Raw genomic sequence first — 12,288 nt, 5'->3', positions numbered from 1 at the left:
CTTGTTGAAGAGATGAAATAGAACCAAGGTCTATCATATTATATAGGGCGTGTTTGGTTCAAGTTGTGAACAATACCTGCATGGCATACACTTCTCAACCCAGCCTGGTTGAGCAAAAACAGGCCCTAATGCGCCATTTACAAGTTGTTTGGTTGCCTGCATCTAGGGTCCCTGCATTAGGTAATATGCAAGTGCACTTTGTTTGGTTTCCTGCATTGGCCCAAGCAGCACATGGACACGGTGTTTGATTGCACGCATGAGGTATGATTAAGGGCTAGCACTTACACTTAGCACACAGGGTTAAGAGCTATCAGAGGAAGGGGGAAGAAATGCAATGTGCATCGGACCATGGCGACTGCGGTGGATAGTGGTCGTGGCGTCGTGTCCGACATACGACGAGCATGAAGTCGTGGGAGAGTGACCCCGTCGGCGGCACGGCGAGCGACACCGTCGGCGAACTAGTTGCGGTGCTCGCACAAAGACAGTCCACAAAGGAGGAGAATGCAGTGCTCGCGCCATGGTATCATCAGTGCAGTGGACGAGAGAGGAGGCCGAGATGATCGACGCCGGAAACGACTCCAGTGTAGTAGGGCGAGAGAGAGAAGGCCAAGATGATCGACCCCGTCGGCGGCGCGGCGAACTGCAGTGTGCACAGAGGCAGAGGGCACAAGAAAGCAGTGTGCGCACCATTGCAGCGTCAGTGCAGTAGGAGGCCGACAGAGAGTAGGCCGAGATGAGCGATGCCGGAAACGACTCTAGTGTAGTAGGACGTAGCAAGTAGATCGAGGGGAAGGGCTTCAGCATCGAGAGGGACGAATAGGAGGGCTATGAGCAGAGGACAAAGGAGCTCGACATGGCGGTTCAAAGAGAGATGAAGCTACGATCGTCGAAACCAAAAACTAACAACACGAATGTTGTGAGGAACTGCGAGATTAGGCTGTTGGTCAAAGAAAATTTCAAATGGTCTATCGTGCGCGACGAATCAGACAAAATTCGTCCAGAATAGCTCCTAAAGGGAGCACGAAATGAAGAACTTACGGCCAACGAAACTACGAACCGATCGCCTGAATGAAACCGTAGCATCGAGGTGCATCTTTTTCGTGTAGAGCTTACCTCGAATCGAAGCACCGTTGTGTAGATCAGAGGGACAAGGAAGAGAGGAGATTAGATAGAAGCTTACTGGAGGTTGAAGAAGACCTCACCTAATCACCTCGCATCCTTCCCGTCTCCACTCATGCAAGGGCCCGCTCGCTTGCGCTTGCCTCGGCCTGGCTCGCAAGAAACTGTCGATCTGAGCGTTTCCAGCGAGCCAGGCCGAGAGGTGTTTTAAGTTCCATGCTATGCAGGCCCAACAGTGTATATAGGCAACCAAACAAACCAGATTCTTCCCGCGCGGGTATGGTCGAGATGTATGCAGGCTACTAAACACGTCCATAGTAAATGAGAAAACCTTGTAGAAGAAGAGACTGAGCAATGTCACAACAATGAGAAGTTAAGCACAAATCATGGCCTTTAGGATGCCTACGGTGACTTCGTAAATTTCAAGATGATATGTCGGCTCAGTCTTTCGAATGTGCTTATAGAAGTAGGGTGTGCGTGTGTGCGTTCATATGGGTGAGTGTATGCGCGTGTATATGAGCGCTTGCGTGTGTACTGTGTTAAAAAAAAATCAACTTGTACGGCGGTACCGCGTGCAGGATGTCCTCCCATCTCTCTTGCATCGCCGACCTTTCGGCAACCTCCGCCATTAACGCCCCCGAGCAAACTCACGGGAACGAACCAGCTGAGAGGGGGAAAATGTCGGCGACACGCTACCATACGCGGAAGCTAGCTACGCCCCAACCGCCTCCACTTTCCACTTCTCGTGGTAAAGCACCACGAACTCAGCCCGCATGGCCTCGCCTTCTCACTCACCTACCTCACTGCAGCCTTCGCATGCACTCCTCTTATTATACGCTTGCATGCTTCGCAACAGTGCGCCGTAACAAAAGGCCGGAGACCATGGAGATCATCACCAAGCGCCCCAGGGAGAGGCGGGGCAATGCCGCCGACGGCGAGCCGCTCCCGCAGCTGCTCGACTCGCCGCTCCCCACGCCGCGCCGCTCGTGCGCCTCCGCGGACGTGCCCGGCAGCAGCCTGCGGTGCGCCGCCTCGCCGCTGCGCACGCAGGTGCCCTTCTCCTGGGAGAGCTCCCCTGGCGTGCCCAAGAGCGGCAGGGACACGCGGGAGGAGACGATGCCGCCGCCCAAGCTGCCGCCCGGGCGCTGGCCGCCGCAGTGCCCCACGAGGACGAACTGGTGCTACGGCAACGGGAGCGAGGCCAGCAGCGACGACTGCGACGCGTCGTCCTTCTCCGACGCCCTGGATAGGACGTCCTCCTCGCCCGCGCGGATCGGCTCCTTCGACCGGGTCACGTCCAAGCGCTTCGAGGACATCTTCCTCGGCCGCGCCGAGAGCTTCGCCAAGGACCGGTCCCACTCCTCCCGCCACGCGCCCACGGGCGAGCCCAGCGCCGTCGTCGCCGCGTCGTCGTCCTCGGCGAGACACACGAAGCACTGGCGTCGACGCGGCAGCTCGCGCCCCCACGATGACGACGACGGGGAGTGGCCGAAGAGCAACGACCCCGTGAAGGTCATGCCGCGCGTCGAGCAGATGTCCCCGAGAGCATGCGGGCTCATGGTGTTCTTCCCATGGAGCGCGAAGCGGGCGGCCTGCGGGTTCAAGAGCCCGTCGACGACGCGTCACTCCGTCGCCGTTGATCATTCGCCCTCCCGCGGCCGCAGCAACCCCACCCTGCGCGACGCTCTGCAGGAGGACAACAAGACCGACGACATGGACGTGCAAGACCCACCGCCGCAGCCGCGCGGGGAGAAGAGGAGCCGCGCGGAATGGCAGGGCCGCGGGTGGGGCGTCTCGTCGCTGCTCGACACGAGCAAAAGGTACTGCACCGACGCACGGAAGGCCCTGAGCAAGCTATCCATCGGATTGGGCGCTGACAGTGGCAGCGCGAGAGTTGGCAGGGAAAGGAGGAGCGGCACGCAGGATGCCACGTCCACAACGACGACCGCGCCCGTCGTCGGCGCCAAGCTGACGAAACTCAAGTCTAACAGAAATTAAGGGGATTGGGATTGGTCGGCTTGGAATGCTACGATAGAAGTTGCGCATGTCTATGCAGATAGTACTACTACTTCTTTGATCTCCATCTGTTCAGCTAGATGAACTAAACTCAGTAGCAGAGCTACGGTAGTACTCCCTCCGTTTCTTTTTACTCCGCATATAAGATTTGGTCAAAGTCAAACTACCCAAATTTTGACTAAATTTATATAAAAAAATATAAACATCTACAATACTAAAACTATATAGTATGAAAATACGTTTCATGGTGCATCTGATAATATTGATTTCATATTGTGAATGTTTATATTTTTTAATATAAAATTAGTCAAACTTTATAAAGTTTGACTTTGACCAAACCTTATATGCGAACTAAAAAGAAATAGAGGGAGTACGTATGGAGTACAAATTACTGACATATTATTTCTGAAGTTGAAATTCCTTCGGTACTGTGTATGTAGAAGTTACATTAATAAACGCGTTAGCATTCCTTAGAAGCTACTTCCTCCGTTCCAAAGTTTTTTTTTTGACTGCAAATAGACTTTAGTTCTCAAATAATAGACATGTCATTTACAAGCAGATGAGAAATAAAATCAGGAATCTCATCATCCCAAGAACTAGAGGATCTAGTAGTAAAAGTGTTCTTTGCTAATTCATCTGCCACCTGATTGGCCTCTCTATAGCAATGTCTGAAGGATATGGACGCAAAGTCCATCATAAGTTGTTTACACTCTGTGATGATAGCTACCTCCGGGCCTAAATAATCATCAACTTGGTTCAGCGAGTTCACTGCAAACGAACAATCTGATTCAATTTATATATTGTTGCATCCAATGTGAGTTGCCAAGTATATCCCGTTTCTGATGGCAGTTAGCTCAGCTGAGTCAACTCCACTGATGTTTGGAACAAACCAACTTGCTGCAGCAATAAAATCACCTCGCTAGTCCCGAGCCACAGCACCACAAGCACCTGAAAGTGTTTCATACTGAAAGGAAGCATCAACATTTATCTTCGCGATCCCATATCCTGGTTTCCTCCACATGTGGTCGTTCTTACGTATTGGTCCTTTGGGTATAGTTGACCTGAGGTAATTTGTCGCCAAAACCTTGATGGCTAGTGCAGTTTTTTCCGGCGTTTGGACTTTGACTCCCTTTACTATCTGTAGGCGCTGCCACCATATATACCATGTTGCTACAACAGCAAGCTCTGCCGTTGGTACCTCCGCATCATTGCCCTGAAGCTTTGATAAAATTTCCATCGTAATAGATCCTGATCTGTCCTCGGCGACAGCTTTCCGTATGACTTGTAGCAAGCCCAGCCGCTCCCAAACATCCGTCGCTCGTCGGCACCTAAATAAGCAGTGTTGAATGTCTTCTGCTCCGACTAAACAAACTGGACATTGAGCTAAGCATGGGATGTGTCGGCTTGCTAATACACCAAAGCATGGGAGGGCGCCATGCAAAACTTTCCATGCAAAATGTTTTATCTTCCCTGGTATTTTCAGCTTCCACATATCCTTCCAAACTGAGTTTATATTTTCTGTACCTTGCCCATCAGCTCGCATCCACTGTGCCCCATGTTGATGTTCAAACTCCTTATGATAAACCGATCGCACGGAAAACGTGCCTGATCGTGTATAGTTCCAAGCCACAAAGTCTTCCGTCAAGTGATAATTCAAGGGGATTTGTAATATCCTATGAACATCAACAGGAGAGAACACATCACGAATTAGATCCTCATCCCACTGGCCTGTGTACGGGTTTATTAACTCATCAACCTTTGAAAGCATTGTTGCACCACTATTCGTGATTACTTTCCTTGTGACACTTGATGGAATCCATGGATCATGCTAGATATCAATTTGAGCTCCACTTCCAACACGCCAAATGCAACCCCGCTTAAAAGTCTGAATACCTGCGACAATACACTGCCAAGTATAAGAAGAGCCTTTTTTGGGTCCAACTTTCAATATGTCACCATCTGGGTAATATTTTGCCCTGAGAACTTGCGCACACAAAGAATCCGGGTTTTGAATTAGTCGCCAACACTGTTTTGCTAACATAGCAAGATTAAAACTGTGCAAGTCTCTAAAACCCAATCCCCCTTCCTTCTTCGGAATACACAACCTCCCCCTCCGTTCCAAAGTTAGTACAAAGTTGAGTCATCTATTTTGGAACGCAGGGAGTATTATATGGTCTAGATTATATCTTTATCGAGTGATTGTCCTTAATGTAATTTCCATTCCTCCAAATCAAACCAGAGCGACAAAGAAATATAAATAATTGACCGAGATGGCGCTTTGTTGTGCTCTTATTTATGCTCAACTGTTTGTAGATAAAAAATTCTTATGTCATGGATATTCACGGTGGTCTATATATGACTGGTATAACTTGTGTTTATATGGATAAATGCATATACTCTTCCTTATACATACAATACAAACTGCTTTTGTGGCCAAAGGATCTCTCTTTTTTCATTTTAGCTAAATGTAAGTCGCCTGAAAATTGATTTGGGTCATTTGATTTTTTTTGCCGTAGATCTCCGCTTTGAGATTCGTGCTCTGTTTTTTTTGGTTTGTTCTTTGACTGATCAGATATTTGGGTCCGTCAATTTGCTAGGGGACCGAAGCCCATTTCCTGTGCAGTCCAGCCCTCTCTCTCTCTCTCTCTCTCTCTCTCTCTCTCTCTCTATTCTCTTTTTCTGTTTTCCTGTTTTTATGCATATTTGCTTTTATTTTTTGTGTTCCATTATTAGTTGTTTATTATTTTGGTATTTTTGGGATGCTGGTTGAGTACAAATGTATATACACAAATACTATGCAATAGATGGGAAAATTACACTATTATATGATTATTGTTTGCATACCAAAAAAAGATGCAATTATCGTCCAAGGTTGTATGTGTGTGCAAGTTTCTTTTTTATTATCTTTTGTCTTAAAGTGTAATACCAGTGAGACTATTTCATTCCTTATAAAAATTCATTATTTTATTTTTGTTTTAGTTATCATTTCATTTTCATTTTTCTTTAAGAGTAATACCAATGCCACAATTTAATTCCATATGTGTATTCTTGCATAGTTTTAAAAAGCGCAACTTTTGTGTATATTGTGTGCAAAATATTTCAATGATTTTTAAGGAGTTTATTTATTTACTTTTATTCTTAAAGGGCAATACCGATGGCACTAACTCATTCTTCCCTCATTACTTTAATCTGCCTTTTGTTATTATTGCAATTTCTTCTTAAAGGGTAATACCAAACCAACTAATTCTTTCTTTCCTAGAAAAATATTTGTTATTTTGATATTTTATTTTATTTCTTCTCAAAGGGTAATACCAATGACACTAATTAATTTTTCCATAGAAAATCTCATTATTTTTATTTTTTGTGTTTTAAATTTTTATTTTTTCCTAAAGGGTAATAGCAATGCCAATAATTCATTCTTCCCTAGAAAACCACATTATTTTGATTTTTTATTTTGTTTTAGTTTTTCTTTCTTTCTTCTTAAAGGGTAACACCAATGGCACTAATTCATTTTCTCCTAGAAAACCTCACTATTTTTTATCTTGTTTAATTATTAGTATTTCATTTCCTTTGCTCTTAAAGGGTAATACAAGTGCCAGTAATTCATTCGCTCTTAAAAAAACTCATTACTTTAAAAAAATCATTTCCTTTCTTCCTTAATGGTAATACCAATGCCACTAATTCATTCCTACTTAGGAAAATTCCTTTTTTGCAAAACAAAATCCACTATTATATACTTATTATTGCATATTATAAAAAATAATATTTGTGCGTAAATTGTGTTCAAAATTTTCATAATTTATTTATTTATTTTCTTTCTTCTTAAAGGGTAATACCAATGCCACTAATTCATTCTTTCGTTGAAAACTTCATTATTTAGATTTTTTTTAGTTTTATTTCATTTTCCTTCTTCTTTAGGGTAATACCGGTGCCTCGAATTCAACTATTATATGTTTATTCTTGCATATTAAAAGAAAGGTTAATTATGATGTAAGTTGAGTGCAAATTTTGTCATTATTTGTTTTAGTTTTTATTTAAAATTAATTTCTTCTTTAAGGGTACCACCAATGCTACTAATTGCACTATTTTTTATGTTTATTCTCGCATATTATAACAAAGCGCAACTTTTGTGTGAATTTTGTCATTATTTGTTTTTGGTTTTATTTCATTTTTGTTATTCTTTAAGGGTAATACGGATACCAGTAATGCATTGCTTCTTAGAAAGCTTCTTTTTTGCAAAATGTTCCACTAATATATGTGTATTCTTGCATATTTTTAAAAAGCACAAATTCTGTGTAAAATTTGTGCAAATTTTGTTTTAGTTATTAATTTTTAGAAAGAAATCTTCTCCTTAAAGGTTAATATCAATGCCACTAATCCATTCTTATTATTATTTTATTTTAGTGGCATTAGTTCTTTCGTTGGATGTGTAAACTATGTGTATTTTTTCTTTTTCCTTTAATGATAATACCAATGCCATTAATTCATTCCTTCTTATAAAACTTTTATTGCGAAAATTCCACTGTTATAGCCTATTCTCGCATATTATAAGCCGCAATTTATGTGTAAACGTATTTGTCTTGTGCTTTGTTGTTGCTTCGGTCCAAGAGCTATCGAGTTAACGGGTTTGTATTGTGCTTAATCTTGTGTTATGGACCTAAAATGAAATCTATATGTTGACCATTTTTGCAACTTTTCAGTTACCTGAATATTTTTAGTTCTGGTCGGTTTCCTCGTTTGGCTTCAAGAAGCCACCTACCAAAGATTGTATCTGGTATGTGATTCAGGTAGACATAAAAATCACCGAGCTCTTGTTGATCTAAACAAGTATCGACCCTATGCATGAATGCCAATGTCTAGTACACCAGGTGCTAGAAGTGGGTGATGAAGTGAGCAACTAGTAGTACATAGAAACTATGGGACGGAAGGACACGAAAGAGATTGGAATTATTCCGTCAATTACCAAAGGTAGCTCACTAAACCTGCACACGCTATAATGACGCATGAGAACAGGAGAAGTAATTATAGAGAGATGGAGCTACGTGAGCTATTCACATTGGAGCAACGGATTGCATGCCCCCTATGTATTCTTATAACCAACCATACAATAATCAAGAATAGTTCACACAATCATTTGCAAGAGCAATCGTTACACACCATGGGACACTACCCACTACTAAACCATAAGATTTGGGACAAAAACTAATTAGCTATACCATGAATAAAACTATTTGTATCCACTTTAGTGTATGTAAATCGCCTGAAAATTGATTTTGGGTCGGTCGGCATTTTTGTTCGTTGATTCCTACTTTGTGATTTGTGTCACTCCCTCCATCTACTAATAAAAGGCGACTTCAAGCTTTATGTCTAATTTTAACCATTAAATTTACCAACAAAATCCGAGTTATATGCCATAATAAGTATGCCACTGGATGCACATTTGAAAGAACTTTTTGATAATGTATTTTTGTGACATACAACTCATATTTTCTTGACCAAATAATATTTCAAAGCTTGACATGAAAAATGAAGTGGCCTTGTATATAAAAAATGAAGGAGTACCTTTTTTCCTGGTATGCTCTGTGAGTAGTTTTGGGCTGGTTTTTTCGACTGACCACAAGTTTGGGCGAGTCAATTCCTTAACGGGTTGAAGCCCATCACCTGTGTGACCCAGCACTTCCCTCCCTCCTTTTTTCATTCTTATGTTTATACCTGTTTTTGGTTTTCTTTATTATTTGGTGCTTCATTCTTATCTTTTGTGGCTATTTTTGGGATGTTGGGTGAGTGCAAATGTACACACACAAATACTATAAAATATATGCAAAAATTGCACTATTATAAGATTATTCTTTGCATAGTACAAAGAAGTGCAACTTTCAATGCAAAGTTGTGTGGAAGTTTTTTTTATAGTTTTCCATTTTTTTCTTCTTCTTAAAGGGTAATATCAATGGCACTAATTCATTGTTCCTTATAAAAATTTCATCATTTTGATTTAACTTTGTTTTATTTTTTATTTTAGTTTTGCCACTCATTCAGTCCTTCTTAGGAAATTTTATTTTACAAAATACAACTATTATGTCCTTATTCTTGTATATTTAAAAAAGATTTTTTGTATATTGTGTGACTCTGTTTCATTTTTTTGATCTTTTTATTTTCTTTCTTCTTAAAGGGTAATAACAATGCCACTAATTCATTGTTAACCTTATTATTTTGATTTAGTTTCAGTTTTTAATATTTCCTTTCTTCTTAAAGGGTAATACCAAAACCATTAATTCATTCTTTCTTAGAAAACTCCATTATTTTCAAGGGCACTAAAAAATCAAAATAATAAAGTTTTCTAAAAAAGAAAGAATTAGTATCTTTGGTATTCCCCTTTAAGGAGTAAGAAAATAAAAAACCAAAACAAAATCAAAATACGAAATTTTCTAAGAAAGACTGAATTAATGGCTTTGGTATTACCTAAAAAAGAAAACTAAAAAAAATGAAAAATCAAAGTAATGAGGTTTTCTAAGGAAATGCATTAGTGGCATTGGTATTACCCTTTTAAAATAAATAAAAAAAATAAAAACCAATGAATTTTATTGCCCACAATATACAACAAAAATATTATATTTTTAAGAAATATACAAGAATAAGCATATAATAGTGGTATTTTCTTAAAACGGAATTTATGAAGAAGGAATGAATGAGTGACATTGGTACTACTCTAAAAAGAAAAGTAAATAAAATAAAAACTAAAACAAAATCAAATAAAAATAATGAAGTTTTATGAGGAACAATGAATTAGTGCCATTGATATTACCCTTTAAGAAGCAAGAAAAAATATTCTTAAAAAAACTTGCACATAACTTTGCATTGAAATTGCACTTCTTTGTAGTATGCGAAGCATAATCTTATAAGTGTAGTTTTTGCATGTATTTTATATTATTTGTGTGTATACATTTACACTCACCCAGCATCCAAAAAATACCCACAAAAGATAAAAGGAGAAAATCAAATAATAAAGAAAGGCAAAAGTCCAAAAACACATATAAACAGAAGAAGTAAAAAAGGCGGGACGGAAGGGTTTGGTCACACAAGTAATGGGCTTCGGCCCGTTAAGGAATTGACGGAACCCAACTTGTGGCCAATCAACAAAAATAGCCCAAAACTACTCTAACAGCCCAGGGAAAAAGGTACTCCCAGCATTTTTTTATATACAAGGCCACTTCATTTTTATGTCAAACTTTGACTTATAATTTTGGTCAAGAAAATATGGGTTGTATGTCATAAAAAAATATTATCGAAGAGTTCTTTCAAATGTGCATCCATGGCATACTTTTTTATGGCATATAACTCACATTTTCTTGGTATAATTAATGGTCAAAATTAGACAGAAAATGTGAAGTAGCCTTTTATTAGTAGACGGAGGGAGTAGCAAAAATCTCAAAGCAGGAATCAACGAACAAAAATTCCGACTGACCCAAAATAAATTTCCATGCGATTTACATATATTAAAGTGGATACAAATAGTGTAGTCCATGGTATAGCTAATTTTATTTTTGTCCCAAATCTTATGTTTTATTAGTGAGTAGTTTCCCATGTTGTGTAACAACTGCTCTTGCAAAGGATTGTATGAATTACTCTTGATTATTGTATGGTTGGTTATAACAAAACAGAGAGGACAACCTACATGCAAGTTGACTGGATTTTGTTTTTGGTTCAGTCGACTGACCAAAAAGTTCTATTAGTCGATTTGCTTGCAGATTCCTACTCGATCGTTTCTGTTGGAGCACGTCACCTTGGTCTGTTGCTCCGACATGAATAGCTCCCGTAGCTCCATCTCTTTGTAACTACTTCGCCTGTTCTCATGTCATTATTGCATGCGCCGGTTTAGTGTGTTAGCTCTGGTACTAGTTAGATCATGGCTGCACCTGCGTGTGCGTAGGTCAGTATATATGTACACTCTGATTGACTGAATAATTCTAGTCTCTTTCGTATCCTTCCTCCCACGGTTTCTATGTACTACTAGTTGCTCACTTCATGCCCTAGCTGTGGCACATGGTGCGCTAGACATTGGCATTCATGCATGGGGTCGATACTTGTTTCAAGCGTAGATCAGCAAGAGCTCGGTGATTTTTATGTCTACTTGAATCACACACCGGATACAATGTTTGGTAGGTGGGCTACTCTGTTGTTGCCGTAGCTCCGTCTCTCTAGCTCGCCCTCATTTACCGTGGCACGAACCAACGAAGAAGAAGAAGGTGGAGAAGAACACAGCACAGAGATGACATGGTGGTGTTTTTCCTGGAGCCCGAACTCCACCCGCCGCACGTACAGTGTCTTTTCCCTCGAGCACGTACTCAAGCTGAACCCACTGGCTACATGGTTTGGCAACTACATCTCCCTCAGTTACAACACACACTCGAGGCCAGGCCCTTTTGTAATCCCATGGCAGCGCGCAGCTCTCACGTTACCCACGCACACCACGCGCTCACCGTGGCCACTGGCAACAAACTATCGGGGAAACTGATCCACGAACACCTATGGGGCCGGCGGACCGAGCCCCTTTCGGTTCGGCGGGGGGCGGAGATCACACGAAGAGCAGATCGAGGCGAAGCACACGAGCAGTTTACCCAGCTTCGGAGCTCTTCGGAGAGATAACACTCCTACTGCTGCTAGTTCGATTATTTTGTGTTCTTGCTCCAGAGAGAGAGCGTAGTGTTTTTCTGAGTTCCGAACTAGTCGAACCACGCGAACCTCTCCCACCTCCTCTACGTTGCGCATGGACCTCCTTTTATACGCTAAAGGGGTCACCGACAGGTGGCAACGCAGAGAAGGGTACAAATGTAAAAAGCGAGGTGGTTGGTACAGTTACTTGTACAGTGCACCCTACCTAACCCTGATGGCAGGGGACAAGGGCATTAAATGCCCGTCTGAGTCGCCCAAACAGTGCAGAAAAGGACCGTTAGGGGCGCCACCGTTCGCCACGATGGCGATCTTGTCAGCTTCGCATGCCACTGCGCACCGCTGGCTGCACAGCTCCCGCCACGCGCGCCTGGAGAGGCCCCCAGAGCGACACGTTGGTGGATGCGCTGGAGCGTGGGCACAGAGTGGCCGCCTGCCGCGACAAGCGCCTTGCCGCTGCTGTTATCTTGTCGGGTCCGAAAGCTT

General features: G+C 42.0%; 1 protein-coding gene across 1 annotated transcript; it reads left to right on the top strand.

Annotated features, from left to right (window-relative positions):
• The first annotated feature begins 1,579 nt into the window (after nt 1–1,579).
• Nucleotides 1,580–3,293, top strand: LOC119272252. Its single transcript, XM_037553777.1, has one exon. The coding sequence runs from the start codon at nt 1,699–1,701 to the stop codon at nt 3,115–3,117; it is 1,419 nt and encodes a 472-aa protein (XP_037409674.1). The 5' UTR covers nt 1,580–1,698; the 3' UTR covers nt 3,118–3,293.
• Nucleotides 3,294–12,288: the final 8,995 nt, after the last annotated feature.

The sequence above is a fragment of the Triticum dicoccoides genome, chromosome 3A, assembly GCF_002162155.2.
Source record: "Triticum dicoccoides isolate Atlit2015 ecotype Zavitan chromosome 3A, WEW_v2.0, whole genome shotgun sequence".
Classification (NCBI taxonomy): domain Eukaryota; kingdom Viridiplantae; phylum Streptophyta; class Magnoliopsida; order Poales; family Poaceae; genus Triticum; species Triticum dicoccoides.
This window is presented reverse-complemented; position numbering and strand designations above follow the sequence as displayed.